The following is a 25,638-nucleotide window of genomic DNA, read 5'->3' on the forward strand; positions in this document are numbered from 1 at the left end:
GCGAACGGCACACAGTGGGTGAGAGGATGCGTGGGAGCTGGAACAGGCGCCCAGCCTGTCTTCCTGAGCTCCAGCAGGAGGTGCTGGACGCCAAAACCAACCTCGGCCAGGGGCTCCAGACACCTGCACGTGCCGAGGCCCAAGGAGTGCATCTTGGCCAGGCCTGCTGGATCTGACTTATCCTCTGCCAGGTCACCCACAGCCCCTGCACTCCAGGAGAGGTATATGTGATGATGGCAGAAAGGTTCCCAGTTGCGTTTGCTGTAAGGCCAGGCCAGAGAGGAGGCCAGGGCTGCAGGAGGATCTGGAGCCTTTGCGTCCAACAGGGAGAAGAACCTGGCCCTGCTGTTGGCTCTCCTGGGGTGACAGGTGCATCAGGGCAGCCTCCTGTTAGGTCAGCCACGCGGGGTACTGGCCCCAGGGGCCAGAGCAGGAGACAGAAGTTCGCCTCCGCAGTGAGAGGAGTGAGCCTGTGCTCTCTGCTAAGGGTCCTGTACCCCTTCTTCCCTGGGGTGCCCTGCAGCACCGGCTCCCACTGCCCCCAGGGCCTCTGTCTGCTGTTCCCCACGACACCTGGAGCCCTGTACCCCCAGGGCCTTGCACACAGTAGGTGCTTCCTAGGTGTTTATGGGACGAGGGAGTGAGCCAGGGAGTGAGGGGGTGGGTGACTGGCTGGCCCGGTGGCCCCTGCGGACGGCTGCGGGGAAAGGAGCTGAGAGCCCAGCTTCCGACTGAAGACCCTCCGGGCCTGTGAAGGCTTGCAGCCGGACAGCAGGCCAGAGACTCACTACCACAGTGTGGCGGCCCACTGCCCTACCCGCGTCCAGCACCGCCCGTGACCTCAGAGGGCCTCACTGCCTTCCTTCCCGTCCCCCTTCCTCCCCTAACGAGCATCCTGCCCACAGCACAGGGCAAAGGCCGCTGAGGGATGGGGGGCGGGGGACACAGCCCGAGGAGATGTGAGGGGTGGGGCAGGGGCCCTGGGGACCCCGAGTTCTCATTCCGCGCAGGACAGCACTCGGGGCTGAGAGGGTCTGCCATCTCCTCCTGGGCTAGAAGCTTCCAGCATTTCCAGCATTGCCCAGCCTGGAGGGAAAGGGACGCCCAGCTGCACATCCGCCCTTGCTGACCCCTCCGCCGCCGGGTGGGCGCAGCTCAGTGCTTTCTCAGAGCCCCCTCCCCCCAGCTCTGTACCACCCCCTCTGGATCCCCCCGCGCCCGCCCTGGGTCACTTCAAGCCTCCGGTTAGAACACCCTGTCCTCCAGGCGGCCCTCTCCTGTCCCCATGCCACTGTTCTGTCCTTCTTGTCTCTGCCAGCTCGCTTCCTGCTTTTGTCTCCCAAGGAAGCCAAGCTGGCTCAGGTGAGAGGTGCTGGGGGGAGGGGGGGAGGCTGGGGGCAGGTGGAGGGCAGAGGCGGGGCAGGGGGCAGCTCCCTGGCAATCTTCCCCCTGCAGCCCTGCAGGCTTTGTTCCAACAGAGCCCAGGAGCCAGAGAGCTTTTCTGCAGAACAAGAGGCAGGGAAGAGAAAGTGCCCAGGAAGAGAAAGTGAAGGGGGGACCCCCGCCTTGAACTAGCCTCTGGGCAAACCCACCAGGCAGGTGAGGCAGCCTCTGCAGGCCCAGCTCTCCCGGCAGCGGCTCTCCCAGCCCGGGGCTGAGCTGGGGCCCTGTCCACTCCTGGCTGATGGGCGGGGAAGAAGGGGAGGAGGGATTTCAGGGGGAGTCTGGGGTGGGCTGTGTACTTTCTCCGAGGGGGAAGTTGAGTGGCTGGGAGGTGGCTTCTATGTTTGGGATGGGACACGCTGCATGGGTGACAGAGACTCTGGGGAGCTAAGCCTCAACCTCAAGTTGCCCTGAAGAATTCCCCCAGCCTGACAATGACCCCAAGAGGCATCGCAAAACCCAAACCAAGCTGCTCTTTCCTCCCTGGTCCCCGGTGCTCCCCTCCCTCCCCTCCCCTCACCCCAGGCCCAGTGCACAGGGCCTAGCCTGTAACTGCCTGGCTCCTTTCTTGCCCTGCCCCCAACCCTGCCCCTCTGTCACCTCTGTCCAGGAAGGATGCAGCCAGCAGGTGCCCCCTGGCCCTGGCCAGTGTCACCTTCCCAAGCCTGAAGACCCCCAGAGCATGGGTTCTCACAGTGGGTAGCAAAGAGCTACCTCAGCTCTCGTTCAAATGCACATTCCCAGGGTGTCTGCACAGAGATGCTGAACTTCCTGGGACCCAGAACTCTGTACTTATCACAGGAATCCCGGGGGGTCTGACATCAGTGGCACCTTGAGAAACACTCCACAGCCCGGCCAGCCTTCCCTCACACCTGGACACCCACCCCTTCCCATCCTGCTCTGCCACAGCTTCGGAATTCTGCAGATGCCGGTCTGTATTCCCATGTGTCCATCTGAATGCCGTACCCCCATGAAGTCTTCTGGAATCTCCCCCTTTAAATGCCCCCCTTTCTCCTCCCCCCTTCCTCCCCCCAGGCCCACCCCGTACAACCCCAGGGACCCATGTGCTCCACCAGAGACCCCGCCTTGTTCAACTCTGCACCCCCAGGCTCCAGCACGGCTCTGGGCACCCCCTTCCGACTTGGGGGGCTGAACACTGTGTATGGAGACAGCAGCCCCCGCGTCCGCCCAAGGCTCCCCTACCTTCTCCGGGGCCCGTGGTGACGTTGGCTTCGATCTCGGGCCCGTAGGTGAAGGTCTTGGCTCTGATACGGAACCTGTAGGTCATCCCCTCCACCAGGTCCTTCACCTTCAGCCACAGAGGGCTGCTGCCCTTCACGTCCACTGTCACGATCTTACTGACTCCTGGGGGAGGGGGGGACACACAGCATGTAAGGCCGGGGGAGGCCATGGGAGAGGAGCGGCAGGTGCTGGCCAGGGGCTGCACCCCCTTGGAGTCAGGCTGGGACAGCACCCTTGGCCACACAGAGTGTTTTCCAGACTGCTCTCAGAACACAGCCCTGCAGGCTGTTCTCAAGAATATATACGTACTGCCTGCCTGCCTGCCTGCCTGTCTGTTGCCTGAAAACCCACAGGGTCCTTTAGCATCTGGAGGGAAAAAACAACTCACCATCTTGCTTAACTTAACCACTGTACGCCAAACACATTCCACCCCCTGTTTTTGGTCCCCCACGTTCCGTCCCATAGAATTCAAATCCCAAGGATTATCTTCCGGCAAGTGCTTCTGTAAAGACACCACCGTCCAGAGCTGGAGGGGACACTGGTGCAGCCGCCCCTGGAGCCCAGGACAACCTCAGCTCCGCCTGGGCTTCCTTCCTCCTGTGCCAGCAAGAGCCAGGAGCCCACACCGGGCCCTCCACCAGCTGAGCCCGCCAGGCTCTTCAGGGCAAAAGTGAGGATGCTACAGCACTTGGCAATGAGAGGGGAGGCCTGGATGGCTTCCAGGAGGTGAGGGTTTGCACGCTGTGACTCGCAAGTCAAAATCCTCCCGACCGCCTGCCTCCCCAGGACCGGGTTTCCTCTCTCATGCACGCCAAGCAGCCGGTCACGCCCAGGAGACAGGCTTTGTGGCCAGCAGGCTGGGCTCAGACCCCAGAGCTGCCTAGGGGGTCTCTGAGCATGTCTCCTACCCTGGCTTTGCTTTATTCTACTGAGTGAGGGTATCAATGGCATCTTAGGCCAGGTGTTACGAGATTAAATAAAATAACAGAGCATCTGGCTCAGGGTTGGGGCCCAGTGTATTGAATGAATGAAGTCCTGATGGACAGAAAAGTGGGCGATCTCGAGGGGCTTCCTGAAGGAGTGATGTACCCGTGGGGTCACGTGGTGATGTGCCCTGGGACCCGGAACAGCAGCCCTGGGTACCTGGCCCCTCGACTTTTCTGAGCAAACCCTTCATTGGCCTGGGCCTCGGTTTTCCCTACAGGGAAGCAGGGGTTGCTGCATCCTCGCGGGGCCTGTTTGCTGGACTGAGGAACAGACAGGCAAAGTGGCCATGCCCCGCCAGGTGCGGATCCCCAGGAGCCACCGCAGCAAGAGCCGTCTGTCCCCCTGCGTCTCGTCCCCGTGACCTCTGTCCTCTCCATCCTTCCGTGGGAGAGATGGCCCCTTTCCTGCGTCCTGCACCTGACCACCCCTCTTCCTGGGGCCCAGCTCCCCCTTGGGACCTCCAGACCTGGCGAACTGCTGGCACGCAGGTTGGGCCGGGAAGACTGAGGGCCATTGTTCCCTCGGCTGACCCAGAACTGCTGGCCGCCTCGGCTCCCAGGGCTCCACCCCTTGTTCTCGTCAGTTTCCACTGTCGGGGAGGGGTGACCCCAGAAGCGGTCACCTCTAACCACCAGGGTGCCACCTGGTAGGCCAGCCATGCCCTCAAGGCCTCGCTGGGCTCTGGAACTGGACATAGGCCACCAGGGGTTCAATCTCCTTCCTGCCTTTCTAAGCAAACAGCAGTAACCTTGGCCAAGGGGGGGCAGCAGGTGGAGGGGCCCAGGAGTGGGGCAGGGTCCCGACCGGGGCTTGGATGGGCGGGGCGGGGCTGGGGCTGTGGGGAGGGCACTGAGGAACAGGGCACAGGGCAAGCGGGAGGGAGGCTAGTTGCCGAGCAACAGGCTTGAGCTGAGGTTCCCAGAGGGCAGCGGGGCCGCAGTGACTCCCGGACTTGTGCACCTTTCCGGGGAGAGGTTCCAAGGCTCTTATCGGATTCTCAGAGGGGTTCCTGACCCCACGAAAGGCAGAGAAGAACTAACCCGGAGGAAGGCTGAGCCCCTAAGGCTGGCGGGCACACGTAGGACAGGACCATCAGGGGATGGTCCATCTTTATTACCCATCTCGGGATACTGTATTTTGCCCAGGGGTCCCTCCGCTCCTCCCCACGTCCATCCACTGAAGGGGAGAATGTATTTTAAAGTTCTCTCCCAGGACTCAGGAGGCCAGGGCTACTGTTCCAATTTTGCCTCCAACTTGCCACTGTTTCACCTTGGTGACGCCCCGGCCTGTCGGGGCCTCGGTCTCCGTTTGTAAATGGGGAGGGTCTCATGGCATGGCTCTGCGTGGTGATCACGGAGGGGACCTGTGCAGAGGGTGGGTTTGGGGAGCTCCGCGGGAGGGAGGGCCCCACTCACCGTCCACGGGGGTGCAGGGCTCGTACACCAGCCGGTAGCCCTCCAGGACACCGTTGGGGAACTGCGGAGCCTCCCAGGACACGTTCACTGAGGTGGTGGTCAGCTCACTGAACTTGACCGAGCTGGGAGCGCTGGGGGCTGGGGGGAGACAGCAGAGGGGCTTTGTTTCCTCCTTCCTGGAGGTTCAAAGCCCTGGGTTTGGTTCCAAGGAACCAGCAGGGGCGTTTGGGCCCGGGAAGCAGCAGAAAGCAGGGCTTCGTGCCAGAGAGGGTGGGAGGGGTCACTAGAGGTCGCTGGACCCCCTCCCCTCCCCCGCTGACGTCATTAGCATTCTTTCCAACATCAGAGTCCAAGTACTGGGAGAAAAGGGGACTTTCTTTTCCCTAAAGTTGGAGAACGCAGGCTTCCTCCTGCGAAGTGGCCCTGAGCCCTGGCTAAGAGCGCAGGACACGCCTGGACTGCACCCCCGGGGTCCCTGCGGGGCCGGGCGATGCCCTGGCTTCCCTGGTGGAGGAGGTTGGGGGGTGCCTGGGCCTCAGAGCATCAGGTGGGCCCTAAGCAACCTGCCAGAACTGCCATGCACATGGCCTTTCTCCCGTCCCTGGGGCCCCAGGGATTACTGCCGAGAGAGACCACGCTGTCTGGGGCAGCCAGAGCCAGGAACGGTCAACTCTCCGGAAGAGAAGCTTTCTTGGCCCAAGAATCCCGGAGTGACCCCAGAAACATCGGGGGGAGAGGTCGGAGCGGGAGGACAGAGAGGAAGGGAAAGCAACGTCAACGTGCAGCATCCAGAGCTGGCTCCAGGGCGACGACCGGCCTATTATTGTCCGGAGCCGCCCGCCCACGGAGCCGGAGCTCATCCGGGCCGCTTCCGCTCCAGCCCCGGGAGGCAGCGTCAGGGAGCCGTCTCTGAAGGACGGAGGCCAGCTCTGGAGGCCCTTCCTGCCTCCCCTCTGTTAGAGGGACGTGAGACAGAACACTCTGTCCTGCTGACGGAAGCGACCAGGCTCCCAGGGGCTCACATCCGGCCGATGACACTGACAGAGAGCGGTCGGGACAGACAGGCAGGCAGGCAGGCAGGCAGACAGACCGATCGACCCTCGGGAGCCAGAGCTCGTCCCCAAAGAGGACAATACTTAGGAACCGACTCCAGGGGGTCTCACTCTGTCTTTAAGAGAAAGGTAATTGACAGAATGGGAAACAGCAGGTTGGAAAAGATGCTTAAAGTCAAAAGGCCTGTATTCACATCCACGAGGAGAAAACTCGACGGCAGGCAAAGAAGGGGACCGGTGCCATGAAGACAGCCCAGGACATGCTCAGATATCCTGAGCTCCAGTCTCTGCTTCCCCACGGAGCAGCTGGGGGACCTGAGGGGAGAAGCATCACTTCCCAGGCCACCCTTGCTCATCGTGAAACTGGGTAACTCCTGCCCTGCCCGTCCTCAGGGCTTCCGGAAAGATCAAGTGTACTGTTGCCAGAGAAGTGGCTTTGGAAACTATCTAGAGGGCTGGCTCTGCACGTGTGGGTTGCAGGATTCTTAGCCTCGCCCACTCCTCTGCCCCGCCCTACCGTCCAGCCTCCTAATTGGCCTCCCTGCCTCTCTCCTCTCCCCTCCATCAGCCTGTCCCTGGTACAGCAGCCAGAGCGATCTTTTATAAACACAAACAGATCCTGTTGCCCCAATGCTTATCCCCACCGACGGCTCCCCGTCACGCTTAGCATTAATCCTGAACTTCCTTCCAAGGCCCCCAGACCCTCTACCACCTGACTCTTACTCACGTTCTTTCAAGCCACCTGGCCTTCTCTCTGTTCTCTAATCCCCTCCAGCCTCCAGGCCTTTGCACCTGCTGGCCCCTCTGCCCGGAACACCCCTCCTCCAGAACTTCCCGCGGCTGGCCTCTTCTTCTCACTGAAATCTCAGCTCAGATGTCAGCCACTCAGCGAGCCCTCCGCAGGCGAACCCATCCGAAGCCATCTGTCCACCCCCTGCCTCAGTCCTTCGATCGCTCACACCCACTGCCACCTGAGGTTAGTTCATCGAGATGCTTGTTTACGATCCAACTCCCTCCCTAGGAGGGGGCCCTTGTTGGTTTCATTCACCATCGTGTTCCCAGCATATGGCACAGTGCGGGCCCATAGAGAATGCTCAGTAAATACTGGTGGAGGGAACCAAGCCAGGGAGACATGAGAAGGTCAGGTGGGAACAGGCAGGGAGCTGAAGGGGGCTGGCTGGGCATGGACTGGCCATCGGCGTGGTGGGCTACCGGGGGAAGATGGGGGGAGGAAGGGCGAGATCTGGGGGCCTCTCCAGGGCTTTCTGGGGACAGCGCCCCTCTTCTGAGCACTCACATCTAGGCCCCTCTGGGTGGGCGGCGCTCTCCCACTCTGGAGGGCACCCCATGGGGCCCGGGGACCCACCCAGATCGCTCAGCTGCCTCCACTCCCCCATGAGCCCGGACGCCAGGTGTCCCCCGCCTTCCCCGCCGTCTGTCCCTCCAGTCTCTCCCCCACCTGCTTGCTGGGTCTGGCCCCGGGCCGGGGTGCTCTGAGGCCCGTCCCCCGCGGCGTTGAAGGCTGCCACGCTGACCATGTAGGCAGTGTAGCCGGTCAGGTTCTTGAGCTTGACGCTATTCTCGGCCAGGAAAAGCGTCTTCACCCGCTCCGTGAGGTTCCGCCGCTGGGCCTCCCAGAAATAAATCTGTGGGCACAGAGGATCTGGAGTGAGGGAGACAGTCACCCGGCTTCCCCCCCTTGCCCCCGCCTGATCCCAGGGTCTCAGACACACCTTCTTTCGTACCATCCACACACCTGGATGGCAGGTGTGAGTCGCCCAACAAATAGTATAGGTGTATTTAAGAGCTATTTTAGAAACCCTTCCAGAGTGTTCCTTTTCACAGCTAATCCTTCAGTCTCTGCTAGACTGTAAACCCCATGAGGGCACAGACCCCATGCGTCTGTTCACTGCAGTGCCTGCAGGACTTAGCACAGCATGGGCACGGTCGGCCCTCAGAATATTGCCACTGTAGGAATAACTCAATTCTGCTCTGCAGGACCCTGAGTGCAGTGTAGGTAGCCTGCTGGGGTGCAGTCTACCTCAAACCCAGCCGAGAGTCGAGAGTCGGATTTGGGTACCAGCCCATCGGCATCACCTAGGAGCTGCTTAGGGATGCAGTGTCAGCCCACCCCGGACCTGTGGCATCAGCATCTGCAGGTTGACAAGGCCCCCGGGGACACACATGACAGCTGGCACAGCCCACTGTAGAGGCAGGCAGGCCTGGGCTGACCCCAGCGCACCACTGACTTGCCCAGGTGACTTCTCTGAGCCGCAGTTGTGTCGTCCGTATAGTGGGGGTCACGGACACCCACTTTCCAAAACCAAGGTGAGGTGCAAAAGTCGTAAAGAGAAGGAAGACACGGCAATTCTGCAGGAAGCTGTAGTCGAGGAGCGCAGCAGGTGTCCACAGTGCTTCCAGTAACAGTTGAACCCCTGCACAACACGGGTTTGAACTGCCCGGGTCCACTTCTACACGGACTTTTCTCAATAGACAGGTGCAGTACAACAGGATCTGCGGTTGGTTGAATCTGTGGATGCGGAACTGCGGATACAGAGAGCCGACTGGGACTTGAACATCCGCAGAGTTTGGTAGTATCCACAGTGGGTTCTGGAACTGATCCCCCGCGGATTCCGAGGGACGACTCTACTTCATATTCACCGGGGGTTAACACTCGCTCGTTGCCAGCGAAGCAGTAGATCCTTCACTACTTTTATTTTATTTTTTGACTGTGTCATTCTTTATTATTATTTTGGATATCTACACAAAATTTTGCTTTATTTTTAAAAAAATTTTTATCTTTTTTAACATCTTTATTGGAGTACAATTGCTTTACAGTGGTGTGTTAGTTTCTGCTGTATAACAAAGTGAATCAGCTATACGTATACATATATCCCCATATCCCCTCCCTCTTGCGTCTCCCTCCCACCCTCCCTATCCCACCCCTCTAGGTGGTCACAAAGCACCGAGCTGATCTCCCTGTGCTATGCGGCTGCTTCCCACTAGCTATCCATTTTACATTTCGTAGTGTATATAAGTCCATGCCACTCTCTCACTTCGTCCCAGCTTACCCTTCCCCCTCCCTGTGTCCTCAAGTCCATTCTCTACGTCTGCGTCTTTATTCCTGTCCTGCCCCTAGGTTCTTCAGAACCATTTTTTTTTTTTTTTTAGATTCCATATATATGTGTTAGCATACGGTATTTATTTTTCTCTTTCTGACTTACTTCACTCTGTATGACAGTCTCTAGGTCCACTGACCTCACTACAAATAACTCAGTTTCGTTTCTTTTTATGGCTGAGTGATATTCCATTGGATATATGTGCCACATCTTCTTTATCCATTCATCTGTCGATGGGCGCTTAGGTTGCTTCCATGTCCTGGCTATTGTAAATAGTGCTGCAGTGAACATTGCTTCACTACTTTTAGAACTCTGAATCGAGGCGTTGGGAAAGCTGCAAGTCCCTGGCCCCGCGGAGGATTAGAGAGCATTTGGCGCCACCTGCTGGCCAGAGGGGTTTCGGCACGCTATTGGCTTCTCAGTTTCTCAATTCGCCTGGAGAAAGCTCATAAAAGCGAGAAAGAGCTAATACAAGCGTCCCCACCTGGCATGTGTGAACGGCAGTTAGGACGACTCGGTACCATAAAATCCTTGCTTTTCTCTAACCCCTCCCTTTTTCTTTCTTCTTTTTTTTTCAGTCTTCTGATACAGGTAGATAGTCACACATGAAGTCATTCATTCATTCACTATTTGGAATGAATGAGTGAACCTACTTGGAGTGGATTCAAGAGAGATGGGGCAGAGGCAGCGGGCAGACATTTTTTTGGAGGGTTTCTGTTGTAAAGGGACCAACCAGAAAAATGGCTGAAGCAAACGTGAGGTCAGGAAGAGGCATTTGAAAGATGCAACATATTTCAGCATGAGAAAAGTGATAATGCAGGACACGGGGTGCCAGTGGCTGGTGTCACGTTCTTGGGAAGGGGGAGGAGGGGGGTCCAGGACCCAGGGCCACCACACGTACATAAACGGGCACCCTCAGCAGGCAGGTCTTACCTGTGTGTACCGAATTCAGCAGACCTTTGTTGGATGAGGATTAAGTGACATTTGCGCAAATAGCACAAGGGGCTGAGCCTTGACCCCAACCCCAAGGGCACACGGCCGAGTTGCCGTGCAGGCTGATGGGTAGACAGGTGTCTGCTAGAAAACACGCTCCCTAGAGGGCCCACGTCTTTGGATCCCTTGCATCTCAAGTATCTAGAATCATGCCTGGCACACCTGCTGGTGCTCAATAAATATCCGCTAATGGATAAACACCTTCCTTCGACGGGAACAGGTGTAGGAGTGAATCGTCATCACCACCTTCTCCTATTCTCAATTCCCTGCCCCTTCTGGCTGCACCACAGGCAACAGGCCGAACTTCAGCCTCGGTTAAGTCAGGTTCATGCCCACATGTCACATTGCTGGCTGTCGCTGGAGGAAAGCCACACTTTCAGTTCACAAGCACAGCCTTGAGTGGCCTGGCCACCGTGATACACTGGCCTGGTCCACTCTCTGCAATCTCCGGCATCACGGTTCCACACAACCCTTCCCCATTTTCCCTCCCTCCCCATCCTCACTCCTGGCTCAGGACCCTTCACTGAGCTCCGGAAGCCATCACGCAAGACTCCACAAGCTCCCTGCCCCAGCTGGACCACCTCCTGCCCTGTGTCCCTACCCTCTGCCTCCCTCCTGTGACCAGGGCTGAACTGCCGGCTCCCTACTAAGGCGGGACCCACATTACTGCACTAAATCCCAGCCCCTCTCACCTCCTCCAGAGCATTCCCCCCCCGCCCCCCTGTCACAGCTTCCTCTTTTCCCTGAATCACCAAATTCCTCTTCTTTCCAGAATCATTTCTATCAGCACACACACGAGTTATTCCTCCCATCTCAAAACCGCCTCCGTTGACTGTCTTTTTCCAGTCTCTACCCCATTTTGTTACTTCCCTTTAAAGCAAAACTCCTCAAAAGGGATATCAGTACTGGCTGCTCTCCTCATTCTCTCGTGAACCCACTCCAAGCAGGCATTCCCTGCCCCCAACTCGTATCAGAGTCACCTGTGAACTTGGCCTGTTTAATGCAATAATCCAGGGCTCTGGAAACTCCCTCTGTAAAGGGCCAGGTAAGAAATATTTTAGGCTTTGCAGGCCACACGGTCTCTGCTGCAGTTATTCAACTCTGCCTGTGACTTGAAAGTAGCCTAAGGCGATCTGTAAACAAATGGGTGTGGCTGCATGCCAATAAAACTTTATTTACAAAAACAAGTGGGGGGCCGGATTAGGCTCATGGGCTGTCGTCTGCCCATCCCTGAATAATTGCTTCCTAGATTTCATCTTGCTTGAGCTCTCAGTAGTAGTTGGCACATCTGCTTCCTCCCTCCTTCTGGAAGCACTGTTCTTCATGTGGGCTCTGAGACTTTGATCACTTGTTTTGGTCCCACGGCTCAGTTTTCAGACTTCTGGTGTTTTCTATCTAATCTCCGGGCTTTCGGGACCATCTCTATGCTGAGGATCCCACCGTTCACACCTCCAGCCTGGACCTTCTCCTTTGGACTCCGCACCTGTGTGTCCAGCTCCCTTGGGTGTCTCCCCTTGGAAGTCCAATAGATGTCTCAAAGAGACACCAGCTCTCCCTCCGAGCCTCCCCCTCCCACTGTCTCCTCTTTTCCTGCGCTGTAACTGGAAGCTCCGTCATGCAACTGCTTGGAAATCCTTGTTGCTTCTCCTTCTCTCACATTCCACACTCAGTTCATCAGCAAATTCTACCGGCTCTACCCCCTTCAAATGGAAGCAGGAGCAAATGCTTCTTACCTGCTGCTGCGTGGTCTAAACCACCATCACCTGGATGATGCTGCCGCCTCTTCAGGTTTTGCATTTTCCCCGTTTCAGACTATTCTCAACGCAGCAGCCAGCACAAGCCTTTAAAAACCCGAGTCACCCATGTCCCTCTTCTGTCCCCAAGTCCCCGTGGCTGCCATCTCATTCAGCCAAAGCCCTTGAGGACTCCAGGTGATGCGCCCCATCACATTGGGACACATGGGGCTCTTTGCTGGGCTTTGTACATGCCAAGCACCCACGGATCCCAGGGCCTTTGCTCGTCTTCCCCCTCCTTCTGGAACACTCTTCTCCCAGATCCACGTGATTTCACGCCCTGTTCGCCTTCATCTTTGGGCACGTGGCAGCTTCTCATTAAGCGCTCTCCCACCGACCCTATTTAAAATGCCAAACCTGCTCCTTAACCCATTTCACTTACCGCCACCTGGAGGTGCCCTTTGCTTTGTGCATCACTGGCTTCCTCCCCGACAGCTTAAGCTCACGTTGTCTCTGCTTTCATCCCAGCACCGAGGACACTGCTCGGCACAAAGTAACTACTCAATAAACACGCATCCCTGAAAGGCCGGATGCATGGACCTGCCTGTCCCAGCTCATTCTGGTGCAACCACTGGCTGGTGGTGTGAACGTGTGGTTCATGTTAAGGTCAGTGAACGCGGATGTTAATGCAGGTCTGGGAGGTGGCAATTCTGTTTCCTTTGTCAATGTCCATGGCCGGTTATGATGTCTCCCTGAGCACGTGGACGTCTGCTGTGTGATGTGTGGTGTCTGGGCACTCACACATTTCCTGGGCCCGTACATTAACTGGAGACTTCCACACCTCCCCAGTCTGGAGGCTGCCAAACTGTTGCAGGCCCTGCCCGGCTCCTTCTTCTTCCCCAGGGAGGCATATGCTAGTGGCGCAATATTTAGTTCTCTCAGCTGGCGCCGCACGGGAGTGCCATCCATCTTCAGAGCGTCCTTGGCGAGACGCCTTTCTTCCTCTCTCCCGCCTCCTTCACCCCACACAGAACCAGACTCCTATACCAGACTCTGTCTGAAATGGGGTCTCCACAAGCCGTGGGACCGGGAAAGGCCCTTACCTTTGTGGAAACTCAGTTTCTGCCTGTGGGACGAGGGCTGAGCCGAGGAAGCCGGGAAGCTCTTGGTGTGCCCACCCTTCCCACCTTGCCACTGCACTAGGCTACTCTCTGGAATAACAAACAACCACCAGGAATCAGAGCGGCGCTGGACGGCGGCACAGGAGGTAGGCCTCAGACATGGCCACGGGCTGAGTGTCCAAACAAGCAGCACGTGATTATTATTATTATTACTATTAGTGCCATCTACTCCAGGGGTTGTGTGCTCACCTTTCACAGGGTGACGGCGAGCAGACCTGGAATCTGACTCTCTGCTATCTGCTTTTTTTGTGACCTCGATGAACCACTAACCTGGGTCTCAGTTTCCTCATCTGTACAATGGGCACAAACATTATAACCTACCAGCTTTACTGGGCTTTCAGGAGGATTAAGGAGCTCTAAAGGGCTTTGCGAATTTTGGAGACAAACTGAATCCTGTCATAACACAAGATGTTGCCTAAAATCTAGAAATAACTTTAAACAGAAATGTCCAACACCTGGTCGGTGGTCCTTTGCTAACTGGCCATTCGATTTGCATCAATATGGTAACTAGGGTTGGCCAAATAACCACTTGAGGGGTCTCATGTTGGCATCGGGAGCTGGTGGGCTGGGCAGGGGCGGGGGTGGGGTGTACCGCCCAGGGATGATACAAGCTGGGGGGTGGCCTGAATTTCTAGCATCTGAGCGCCGCCTGCCCCAAGGACGCCGGGGGGGATGGGCGGAGTTTTGCTCCAGCTGCAGGTGTTTCAGGGGATTGGGTGCAAACAGCCAAGGGATCAGGTGTAGACCCGGGACCTCACCACTGCTGGGTCACTCCCGACCACCACCCGGCCCTGTGTCCCTCTGGACCTTGTTCTCTGCCGGAGCGCCTGTACCTTGTAGCCCTGGATGTCTCCATTCTGGCTTTCCAGCGGGGGTGGGTCCCACGTCACATCCAGCTGCGTGGCCGTGGCGCCGTGGACAGCCACGTTGCGGGGCACCGCCGTGGGCACTGGAGGGTGAGAGGGGTGGTGAGTGCGTGAGGGGACCTCAGGGAGGAGGAGGAGGTGGGCTGGGGGCGGGGTGTGGCCCCCCCCCGGCTCCCGTCTCTCCTCCCGCTGGGCTTCCGGGGCGGGGGGATGGGGATGGGGTGGGAAAGGTGTGCTGGGGCTGGAAGGGTAGCGGTGCTCACCTGCCTCCCCGACGAAGACCTCCTGTGGGGGGCTGGAGGGCCCCTCGCCCACAGTGTTGTACACACTCATGCGTATTTCGTAGCGCCGGTGCTTGTTCAGGTCTGGGGGTGAGAGTGGGGGAGGGGAGAGGCGCACAGAGGTCACTGGCCCTGCAGGGGACGGAGGCGGCGTGGAGGGGGGCGGCTGCAGGGGGGGCTGTGATGATGCGCCCCTGCGAGTCTGGACCCCTGAGCGAAGGTTCAGGAAAGAACAGGTAAGAGGTGGGGCAGCCGGCGTTGGGGAGAGGGTTGCTCTGACTCATCCCTGGGAATCCGGACACAGGGTGACACTGGGTGGCGTCCTGGCCAAGTGTGACCACCTTGGGCATTTTTGAAACCGAAAGGGGCACTGTTAACATTTATGCTGGGACAAAAGGTGTGAACCAAAACTGTCCCGGACGCGCCACGTCACAGGTCACTCCTTCCCTGCCTGTCCTGGACACACTGGTCACTTCAGATGATTCAAGTTCCCAGCTCCCCCCACCCCCACCGAAGTCTCCATCAACCAGCTCTTAACGCGGGGGGCAGGGCCCAGACCTAAAGAGAAAAGGCTCATTGGATGCGAATCTGGGGCTAAGAAACTCTGTGTTTTTGCTCAGTTGGGGGTGCTTGGGGGGAGATGCTTAGACGGAAGCTGGGAGAGGGGAGCAGCTGCAGGAAGATAGGCCCCGACACCCTGGGTGGGAGTTGCCGTCCCTGCTGGGGGGCGGCTGACACGCTCCCCCAGTCTCCTCTGCGTTCCCCTCCACAGCTCCCCCTCCCCAGGTGGAAGTCCTAACCGCCCCGATAGCCCTGGCCCTGCACCCGCGAGGGCTGTCGGTTAAGGAAGGACCGAGAGGGACAATTCAGTCAAACGCTTGCTATTAACAGGAGGCCCCCTGGCCCAAAGCTCCGGGCCTCGGGGAGAACCGAATGTCCTCTGGGACGTTAGGAAAGAGCTAGGGCTCGGGGCACCAGGTGGGGACATTTCCTGGTCCCTGAGGGAAGACGGGGCCTCTGCTCACTCCAGGGTGGACCTTGGCTTGAAAGACAGAGCCGAGCTGACAAGTGCCTCTGATGGGACGAGACAGAGCGGCAGCAACGTGGACGCCTGCCCGTCCAACCAGCGGGACCCCCGGCTCCTACCGCGCACCTCCTCTCGCCGTCCCCCGCCCCCCAGGAGGACGAGACCTTAGCCATTGCCCTTTCTGTCCTGCACTGATGGACGGTGGCCTGGAGCAGACCTTCCCTGGCGACCCCCTGCTTTTCTGTGTATTTCAGGAAAGTCACGCGCGTGCAGGGGGTTCCCCTTCCTCAAGCAGCCTGAGGCGGGCGCACCACTCAGCTGTGGGCAGGCGTCCTCGGAGGCCCCTCTCCCCTCCCCGTGGAAGGCAGGGCCCGTCGGGGAGCCGCCGTGCAGGGTGCAGGGGGACTTACTGTCCAGCTCGTACTGCGTGAGGCTGGGCCGGCTCAGGTCCCGCACGGAGTACAAGGCTATGGGGTCGGGGCGGGGTGGAGGGGGCCGGAGGGAGACAGCAGACAGAGGAGGTTAGTACACACCCCCCCGAGCCACACAGACCCCGATGAGGGGGGCGGGATGGGAACACGCGTGCAGAGGGAAGGGACCTCCAGATTCCTGAGTTTGGGGCCAGGGTGGGAGCGGGGATGTGGGGGAGGAAGGGGGGAGGGGGGAAGAGGCAGCTCCCAGGACAGTGCCATCCCGTCCTGGCGTGCACCTGCTGGAGGTCACAGGGCACGGGAGCCCCTGGGAGCCCAGCATCCCCAGATGGGGACAGCTCTGGTCCCTTGTCTAAGGCTGAGCTCCTGCCATGATAGAGTGGTGTCGTTAATTTCCTCCTATGAGCCAGAAACCATTTTACTACCAGGAAATATGACTGTATTATACACAGGCCTATAAAATCACAACGACCAGCACACGTCTGCCAAAAAATAAAAAAAAAAATAACGCAAGCTGTTGGATCAGCTATTTCTGAGTTTTTCTATTAATTTTCCTTGGCTACGTGTTCAATCATCTTGTTGTCTGTTAATACCTGCTAGAAGACAAGGTACAGAGGGTTTACGAGAAGGACGGGAGGAAAAATCAAAACCGAGAGGGTCTTAAACTGCTCCTCTTCTCCCACTTGTCTCTGGTTTGGTACCACCACCCACCTGGGGACCAAATCCTCCAGACCCCTCCCTCTCCCACCGGCCTCCCTCTCCCCAACTTGAATCAGTGCGTGTGTGTGTGTGTGTTAGGGCTCAGAGCACATCATCTCCCAAACGGGCCCTCGACTGCATCGCAAGCCGGCTGCCCTGGCACCAACCTCTTGCTCTTGCCTATGTCACTGTATTCGCCTCTAACTGGGGCAACTGCATCTGGACCCCATCACCAGCCATGGCCCTCAAGACCCCAAAGTAACCATCCTAACCCAAAAGTACGACATGTCACTCCTTTGCTTGTGTGTGACTCTCTGGGATTTCTACTTGGCTTCTTGAGTCTTTTCCTTCCTGCTGCAGAGGCAGGCTGGATTCCGGGGACCCCAGGGCAGAATGGTCATCTCCCTGAGGAACCAGAGGGGGCCAGATTGCTGCCCTTGGGACACGACCAGGCTTGGCTTTGGGTCCTTCCCACCTCAGGCCCTTTGCACATGCCAGGATCCACACCCACCCCCCCAGCCTTCTCTGGACTGGTTGACTTGGAATCATCCATCAGTGTCGGCACCACAGCCATCCCCAGGGAAGCCTTTTCTGACACCGGCTCTAGGCTCTCCTGGAATACGTGCTTCACAGAGGTCATGCCAAAGGTCTTAGATACCTATATCAGGGTTTCCTTCTCCAGCGCCTGGCTCCTCCTCCAGCCTGCAAGCTCTGCCTGAGAGGGCAGGGACCTTGTCTGTCTTGTTCACTGGTGTCCCCCCAGTGTCTGGGGGCATAGAAGGTGCTCAATAAACATGCACTTGGGGATTGAATGGCACGGGATGAGAGGCACACACAGGGGAGGGCGCCAGGGTTTCGGGTTAGTGTGATTGCAGGATGCTGAGAGCTTCAGGCCCCCGCCCGCCCCCGACTCCCTCCACTGTCACTCACAGGTGAGCTCTGCCCACTTGGCCCCCGGGTTGTTGATGCCACGCAGTGTGAAGCCCCTCAGACCCTCGTAGAGCAGCTCCCGGTACCGGATCCGGAAGCCCAGGAGGATGCCGTTGATCTTGTCTTCTGATGGTGGCTGCAGGGAAGGGAGTGGGGGTGGGGCCGGCTGGGCTGGACCATGGCTGAGCATCCCCTTCCACTCCACCCCTCCCTCCCTCCCTCCCCATCCTGCGTCCTGCAGCCACAGAGCAGGGACTGTGTCTTAAGCGGGAAAAGGAATCAAAGTGGCATTGAGCATTCTTAATTTACGAAGCATTTCTAACGAGGTTACTCCATCCCTGTAGCATTCCCTGTGAGGCAGGGCAGGGCGGGAATCACCATGCCATCCCCACTGAACAGAACAGGAAAGTGAGGCTCAGAGATGGTGAGGAACTTGCCCAAGGTCACACAGCATCATGGGGGCCCTGAGCATGACTCTGGACGCAGAACCATCTCAAAGAGTTGTTCCTTGTCTAGAAACTTCCTCACATGATCACCTGCCCTGGCCAGGATTTCCTGGAGTTTCCCGGGAATTAGGGTGAGTCTTTGCCCTGCTCTTCAGCAAGAACAAGGGTGGTGTGTCTTCATGCACTGCTCCTCTCTGCCTTGACCGTTTTCTTCTTTGCTTTCTGCTCCCGTCCTCAGATGAGCTGGAGAATAGGCTTCTGGAGAAGGTGGAAACTACTTTATTTATTTACTTTTGGCTGTGTTGGGTCTTCATTGCTGCACGTGGGCTTTCTCTAGCTGCGGTGAGTGGGGGCTACTCTTCGTTGTGGTGCGCGGGTTTCTCATTGCGGTGGCTTCTCTTTGTTGCAGAGCACGGGCTCTAGGCATGTGGGCTTCAGTAGTTGTGGCACGCGGGCTCAGTAGCTGTGGCCTGCAGGCTCAGTAGTTGTGGCGCATGGGCTTAGCTGCTCCGTGGCATGTGGGATCTTCCCGGACCAGGGCTCGAACCCGTGTCCCCTGCATTGGCAGGTGGACTCCCAACCACTGCGCCACCAGGGAAGTCCCAGAAACTACATTTTTATGATGCCTTTTCTAAAAAACCTGCTGAAATGGTTCAGCCTTTTATTAGCTCCTTAACTGTATTCCTGGCTGCAGCTGGCACCTCCCTGCCCCCTTCATCACGATGGCCCCAATCTGCTCCAGCCTTGGTCGGCTCCCTGCTGCACTAGGTCATTTTCACTTAAGGGACTGTCCTTCTCAGTTGGGGCCTTGAGCTGCGGGAGGGGTCGGGGGGGTCCCTCCTGTTTTCTCTTCAAGGGCTTCCCCTTCAGGGGGGCTGCAGGTGGGCAAAGGTTGGCACCTGCCCCTCTAATCCTGAGAAACGGAGACAGGAGTTCAGGGCTTTGGGGCCTCCGTGGGTGACCCGCTGAGCCCCGGGACTGGACTTCAGGGGCTGGGGAGGGTCCTAAAGGCACCCACGGGCAGCTGGGTCTCTGAGATGCGTCCCGGGTCTTCCTCAGGCCATGGAGGGATGGCAGTGCCCACCTGAGCAGGTGGCTGGGCGAGGAGAGGTGGGAGGCTGGTTCTTTGTACCTGGATGATGGGTTCCTGCTCATGGTGACAGGACCGAAGCCCGGCCTGGGTGCAGGTGAGGCAGGCACACCTGTGATTGGTCTCTGTCGGGAATCCCTTCACTCAGAGCGGGGCTGGGGTTCACGGAGACGCTGGAGGCCCTGACAGCCCCCAGCCCTTCTCTGTCCAAGGATTCTGCCGACGTAAGGGCACCAAAGCTGGCCCTGCCACCTAGTAGCTGTGTGACCCGGGGCATTCTCGTCACCTCCCCGCGTCTGGGCCCTCATCCACAGAAGGGTATATGGTAGGATCTGATTATCTGGAGGTGGAATGAAGGGTGCGTATGTGCACGTGTACACACGTGTGTGCGCGTGCGTGTGCGTGTCTATGCATGTGGGTGCCGTGTCCCAGCCCTGCGGGGGCTATTGTCTTTCTGGTCCCAGCACAGGGTGTGTCTGAGTCCTCGTGGGACACGGGCCCCTCCCCGCCTGCCCGGCCGTACCTGCCATCGGATTAGCACGGAGGTGGTGGTGTGCGGTGTCACCGAGATAATTGTGGGCGCTTCATCAGGGGCTGGGGGGAGAGGCGGACAGGTGAGCTCTGGGGGGGGGGTGGGACTTAGGCCCCCTGGGAGCCATGGGACCAGATTCTGCGGACCCTGGTCCCGCTTAGGCCACTCCTCATGCCCACCGCCCCAAGTTCTGTACAACAAAGAGCCAGTGTAAAGTGGGGGAGGGGCCGGGACCTTGACCCCAGCCCAAACCCAAGGGCCCAGATCCCCTCCTCTCTGCACCTAGTGCCACAGGCCTCCCCACTCCCACTGCGGTTTCCTGGGGTCGGCCACGAGCTTCGAGGACAGAGAAGAAACACACGAGGATGCCAGGCTGGGTGTGGGTGCTGAGTCTACGGCAAAGGCCCCTCTGGCCCAAACCTCCTTGGGACTCTGCCTGGGGAGCCAGACCAAGGGCCCAGCAGGCCCAGTGCCCCACCCATCTTTGGAGGCCCCTCCCCCCGAAGAGAATGCCCAGCGCCCAGCAAGTGCCCAGGGGACCAAGGGAAAGAGACCCCAGCGGAGGGCACTGACCGGCCTGTAGGGTGGTCAGTGGTTCCGACTCCTTGCTGAACTCACTGTCTCCAATGTCATTGGTCGCCTTCACTCGGAACTTGTAGGACGTGAAGGGCTTGAGCCTGTGTAGGGGAATCGGAGGTGTCCCCTAACGGCCCTGCCCCGCCGTCTCTGCTCCCCACCTCCCCAGGGCAGCCCCAGCAGCTGTGGGTCCATCAGACAGACAGGAACGTGGCGGCTCAGAAGGACGGTCTGCTACGCAGGCAACAAGCTCGGGCCAGGCCCTGGGGTGCCCTAGACCAGGCCAGCTCAGGGTGTGGCCTCACCTTGGCCGCAGCTAGATGCCAAAGGCCCCCGAGCGGAAATGTCCACATATCCCCTATCTCAGAGGGGCCTGCAGGTAGGAAAGCTCCAGTAACTTCCCCTTAGAGCTGACACCTCCCCCAAGAACTGCCAGCCCTCTCTCGCATTTAGTAAATTCAAGAAGGGCTGAGGGTCTCAGGAGTGAACCAGCACTTCATCTCTATAAGCCTCATTTCCTCTCCAGGCAAACAGCTTCCTTTCTGATTTATTGAGGGTGGGAGGGGGAGTGAGGAGAAAAGTATTGCTCAAAACTCTCGGTCTCATCAACTGGAATGTTAAAACTACATCCCACTAGGAATTAAATGGAAGGCAGAATTGTGGAGTGAAGCTCCACTCCCCTATCAAGGATGCAGAGGGAGACTCTGCCTGGCTGGAGGAATCCAGCTAATGAAGGATGGCGAGCCTTTCACGGAGGGGGCTTCTAGGCTCCAGAAATAGATGATAAGAGGCAGCCCTAACAAGGCTCCAGAGAGGGTGGGGAGGGAGGTTAGGACAGAGCTGGAGGGGATGAGCGTGGATGCGGAGGGGTCCCGGGGGATGCGGGCTGTGGAAGCGATCTGGGGGTGGGCGGGCTCCGGGTGTTCTCCGGAGCCCCTCCAATGCTGACGCCGTCTGGGCCGGGAGGGGCAGAGCGGAGATGCTGGCGGACAGACGGGGGCCTCACCTGTCCACAACGAAGGCGGAGGCGTTGTGGCTCACAGAGGCTGAGTGCAGGGCCCACCTGCCGCTGGGCAGCTCGCGGGTCTGGATGGTGTAGTAGCGCACGGGGGATAGCCCGTCGCTCCCGGGTTCCCAGGATAGCAGCACGCTGCGTGCCTTCACGTCCTCCTGCTGCACCACGGGCTTGCTGGGGGGCTGCGGGCGGTCTGGAGGGGGTGCAGTGGGGAGGAGCAGGTGAGGCCGCGGCGGAGATGGCGGATGCACTTTCTCGGCCCCCAGGAGGACTGATGCCCCCCACCCCATCCCATTTCTGCACACAGGTCCCGACAGTCAGCACCGTGGCTCCTGGTGAGCGACTGTCCCTGGGCTACTAGAGGCCCAGGTGCCTGGGAATTTACACCCCCCGAGGGCCGCCCCAGCACAGGGCTGACCGTGAGGAGGTGTGAACGCCCCAGTTCCTTTGCCCGGGTTCTGCACGGTGCCGAGATGGGACCTACGCTGTCCCCAGCTGAGTGGGGCTGAGCCCACATTTCCCTCGGTGGGACTTGGCTTTGTCCCCTGCGAGTGCTTGGCCTCTTCTCACTTCCCCACGGCGGGGATTCTTGGTCTCAGCACCCTGGCATTTGGGTGGATGAGTCTTTATTGCGGGACCTATCCTGTGCGTTACAGGATGTGTAGCGGCACCCCGGCCTCTACCCTCTAGATGCCAGGGGCACTTCCTTTCCAACTGTGACACCCAGACCCTGCCCAGTATCCCGGGGTGGAGGCAAGGGCACCCGGGCTGAGAACCACTGTCCTTCTGGTTTTTCCTGGGAACACTGTCTAATAAATCACGTTCACAGGGATCTGGGGCTCAGGCCTGCTTCTGGGGAGCCCAACTTTGGGTGAGAAGCTGGCTCAGGGAGGCAGGGCGACGGCAGCCAGGGCTCCAGGCTGCAGTCCCATCCTCCACCCAACTGGACACGGCCTCCTCTTGAGGAGGAGGGGAGAGAGGAAGAAAGCTGGTTTCACCAGCCCGCCCTTTAGAAAATCTGGGCAGGGCAGGGCCCTGGGGAGGGGAACTCCCAGATCAGCTCTGGAAGTCTGCTGGAGCCCTTGCTGACCTTGGCCTCAGCGATTTGAGCCCACTTTCCATTCTGGACCAGGGCAAGAGACTCACAACTAGCCCACCCCCAGCCGTGCACGAGGAGATGGTGTGAGCTCCTGGGCCGGCTGCGGGTGCCCCCCCGAGACCCCCCAGGCCTCCCCAGTCCCAGTGGGCAGTCACCTCTCTTCTCCGTGGTCACCACCAAGGCCTCGGCGGCCTCTCCCCAGCCCTTGCGGGTCTGGGCCGTGATGCGGAACAGGTAGACGGACTCTGGCTTGAGGCCGGTGGCCGTGAACTGGCGTGCGCTGGGCGCGAGCACCTCCACCGTGGCAGCGTTGGCCGTGGTGGCGTTGAGCCGGTGTGTGATCTGGTAGGCTGCGGGGAAGGAAGGAGACGGGCCGTGCTGGGAGGTGGGGCAAGCTGCTCCGGAGCCCCGAGCAAGGGTCATTCCTTTCTCGGCCGCTGCTGTGTCTGCCCTCGGGACACTTTGTCTGTGGTTCGTCTGCTTGAAACCCTCTGGGTTGCTCCCGCGTCCTCAGCTGTCACCTGGGGGGTGGGACTGCGGGGGGGCACGAGCAGGTGCTCCATGCTGTGTCTGCAACCCCCAGCCCAGCCCCCGACGAGGCAACTGAGGCTCAGAGAGGCCAGACCACCTGCCAGGAATTGACCAAGCTGGAATTCCAGCCCAGGTCTTTCTAAGCCCAAACGCTTTCCCCCCACCCCCAACCCCCCAGCCCCATCGACTCTGTCTCCAGAGGCGCAGGTTTCACAGGGGGCGGGCGCCGCGAGATGCCAGGACTGAGAGCCCTGGACCGGGCACAGGTGGTCCAATCCCCCATTCTACACGTGAGGGGCTGAGGCCATGGAGGGAAGCCCACTTGCTCAAGTTCACACAGCTGCTCATTTCAAGCCTGTGAGTCTTCTCGTGTGCGTGTGTGCGTGCGTGTGTGTGTGTGTGTGTGTGTGTGTGTGTGTGTGTGTGTGTGTGTGTTAGTAGGAACCGTGACTACGAAATGATGTTTCCGACCTGCAGCATTCCTCCTGGGTGCCTTAGGCCTTGTTTCCCACCTGTGGGCACAGCTGGGCTGAGCTGGCCAGTGCGCCCTCACCTGGCTACACTTAGGAACAGCGGCCGAGGTTCACCAGATGGCCAGTCCCCTGGGGACCTGGGTCACGCGGAGGCACAGAGCTGACCAATGGTCCCTAAGAGATCTGAGCCCCGACCTTGCCCTCCAGCTGATAATCTCACAGGCTGAGATTTCTAGTAGGAGAAATCAGACTCACAACCATTCTTGAGGACATGTGGACACTTGTCCTGGGCTTAGCCTCTCTCCTGCCAAGACTGAATCTGCCTCCTTTACACCTTATACCTCCTTCTTCCTGCAGCCAGGGCCTGGGAAAGGTACAGGCTTACCAAGAATGATGCCGTTGGGGGCAGCGGGGGGCTGCCAGATCAGCCGCACCGATGTGGTCCTCACCTCTGGGAACAGGATGCCCATGGGCGGTCCCGGGACTGGAGGGGAGAGAGGAGAAGCAGGTGACACTGCAGCCGCTGCTCAGCCCCTAGACCAGCCCGGCTCCAGCAGAGCAGCACGGCGGGTGGCAGGGGAAGGGGTTGCTCTGCTCGCTGAACTTTTGAGGAGCGTGTGTCTGTGCCTGGCACCGTGTCCTCACACAGGACGTGAAGATGCTACCAGCGAGCTTTATGCATCATTTGGCAGGAACTAGAAGGGACCAAGGCTCCAGCTTTGGGGCAAATGAAAATGCCGACCCCAAGCACACACCACTCCTCTTTCTAGACCTCACTCTGGAATCCTTGGATCTGGAGCTCCCTGCCCAAACAGCCCTAGGCATGCTTCCCGGGTCTACAGGGGCCCGGAGCCACCCTCCTGAGGGTGTAGACTTGTACCTCTGGACGGAGGGATGGCCAAGGGGCAGCTGTTTTGGGCAAATGGATGGAAACTGAATGGTATGGGCCAGAGGAGATGGGGGCGGTGGGGGAGACAACAGGGTGGCAGAGTCGGGGGACGGCTGGCGGGGCAGCTCTTCCCGGGCTGCCTTGATCTAACACGGAATGCCAAGAAATCTGAGATTTCTAAACCTGAACTTGGCCTTCCAGGTCATTAGGAGGGTATATCTGTCAAGGCAGGAGGGTAGAACATATTTAATTTAACAGATCATTAGCTTGATTTATCACTTTAGAACACAGAGACATATGGTGTTTGGGCTTCGTTTTGCACTCTCGTCCTGACCCCACAAGTGTTTTTGGTGAGCAGTACGTGAGGATGCGTGTGGGGAGGAGAAAGGGGGGCAAAGGACCTGTCAGCTCAGCCTCCGATGGGGAGTTTTGCTGCAGAGATGAATGCCTGGAGCCCGGCAGGCGTCACTTGTTTGCTAACAGGACCCGTAGGCTTGTGTAAAGGAAAAAATCAAGCCTTTCGCTTGCACAGACCTGCACTCGGGGAGAGCCTGCTCCAGATAAACAAGAAATCAAAGCGGGTACAAATTCTCTTTTCTGTTCACCTGTCCCAGAGAGACTGGATCAGACGCCAGTCTGCCCTTGCATTGTCATTTCTTCCTTAGGGATGCGCAGCTTGTAATTAGCCTCCCTTGCAGTGGGGTTGGTGGCCCTCAGTGACCTGCCTCCCCCAGCAGAAGCCTGAGGCCATGGTTCCCTTTGGGGCAGAGAGAGACCCCAGAGGGGCAGGGCAGGGCTGGGTGGGGTAGGGGTAGAGGAAGCGCAGCTCCCAGCCTTCCTCAGGCTCCCAGGGACGTGAACGCACCGTCATCCAGGGTCCGCTCCAGGATGGCAGGATGGCTGGGGCTGCCGTCCCCAATGCGCGTGAAGGCCAGCACCTGCACCTCGTAGAGCACGTATTTGCCCAGGCCTGTGAGCTGCGCGCTGCGTGACGAGTTCCCTTCCACCAGCCAGAACCGGGGCTGGGCATCCGAGTCCTTCTCCTTATACAGCACCTGTCGGAGCCCAGCGCAGGCGTGAGGCTCCGACAGGGGCTCAGAACCTCTCCTACCTCCTCCCCAGGAGCCAGCTGGGTGAGGATGAGTGGGGGGACCTGGCGCTCCCTGGAGGGGCTTAGTTCCCAGGTTACACAAGCCTAGTGCTCGGGGAGGGAGGGGGACACAAAGATGCAGTCAGCCATGGAGCTGGAAGGTTCCTTAGAGAGCATCCAGCTGAGAAAACAGGCCCAGAGAGGGGCCGTGACTTGCTCAAGGTCACACAGCCAGTAGTGGCAGAGCTGGGATGTTAAGCTACGTCTCCCGACTTCCAGGCTGGGGCGGTAGGTGCAGCTTTGGGAGGAATTCTAGAAGATAATGGAAATTGAAGCTGGGCCCATCGGGGCTGAGAGTGAGGCTTGGGGCACCCAGTGTGGCCTCCTGGGGGAGGTAGAGCTGCCCCAAGGACCCCCGGCCTTCATGGGAAGCTTCCTCACCCCCAAGGGAGGACTCCTTGGTTGTCGTGGTGACCAACAATGCCGCCGGCAGATCCC

General features: G+C 58.9%; 1 protein-coding gene and 1 long non-coding RNA gene across 5 annotated transcripts in view; one reads left to right on the top strand and one right to left on the bottom strand.

Annotated features, from left to right (window-relative positions):
• SDK2 (sidekick cell adhesion molecule 2) overlaps positions 1-25,638 on the bottom strand; it is a 272,507-nt gene that overhangs the window by 30,641 nt on the left and 216,228 nt on the right. Inside the window, exons 27-39 of the mRNA XM_082439834.1 lie at positions 24,916-25,105; positions 23,547-23,645; positions 22,313-22,507; positions 21,050-21,251; positions 20,041-20,144; positions 19,459-19,529; positions 17,400-17,535; positions 15,750-15,806; positions 14,295-14,396; positions 13,999-14,114; positions 7,599-7,785; positions 5,088-5,225; positions 2,647-2,808 (exon numbers count right to left, since the gene is read on the bottom strand). Coding sequence (XP_082295960.1) covers positions 2,647-2,808; positions 5,088-5,225; positions 7,599-7,785; positions 13,999-14,114; positions 14,295-14,396; positions 15,750-15,806; positions 17,400-17,535; positions 19,459-19,529; positions 20,041-20,144; positions 21,050-21,251; positions 22,313-22,507; positions 23,547-23,645; positions 24,916-25,105 — 1,759 coding nt within the window. The remainder of the gene's footprint in view (positions 1-2,646; positions 2,809-5,087; positions 5,226-7,598; positions 7,786-13,998; positions 14,115-14,294; positions 14,397-15,749; positions 15,807-17,399; positions 17,536-19,458; positions 19,530-20,040; positions 20,145-21,049; positions 21,252-22,312; positions 22,508-23,546; positions 23,646-24,915; positions 25,106-25,638) is intronic.
• Positions 7-3,681, top strand: LOC309649660. Of its 4 annotated transcripts, none has more exons than XR_014257231.1 (4): positions 7-1,362; positions 2,245-2,374; positions 2,479-2,689; positions 3,151-3,681. It is a non-coding gene; the product is annotated as an uncharacterized lncRNA (long non-coding RNA). The 4 variants fall into 4 exon arrangements; XR_014257232.1 differs by lacking the exon at positions 7-1,362 and adding an exon at positions 1,471-1,599; XR_014257233.1 differs by lacking the exon at positions 7-1,362 and adding an exon at positions 1,637-1,729.

This window comes from Balaenoptera physalus, assembly GCF_965194825.1.
Source record: "Balaenoptera physalus genome assembly, chromosome: 20".
Taxonomy (NCBI): domain Eukaryota; kingdom Metazoa; phylum Chordata; class Mammalia; order Artiodactyla; family Balaenopteridae; genus Balaenoptera; species Balaenoptera physalus.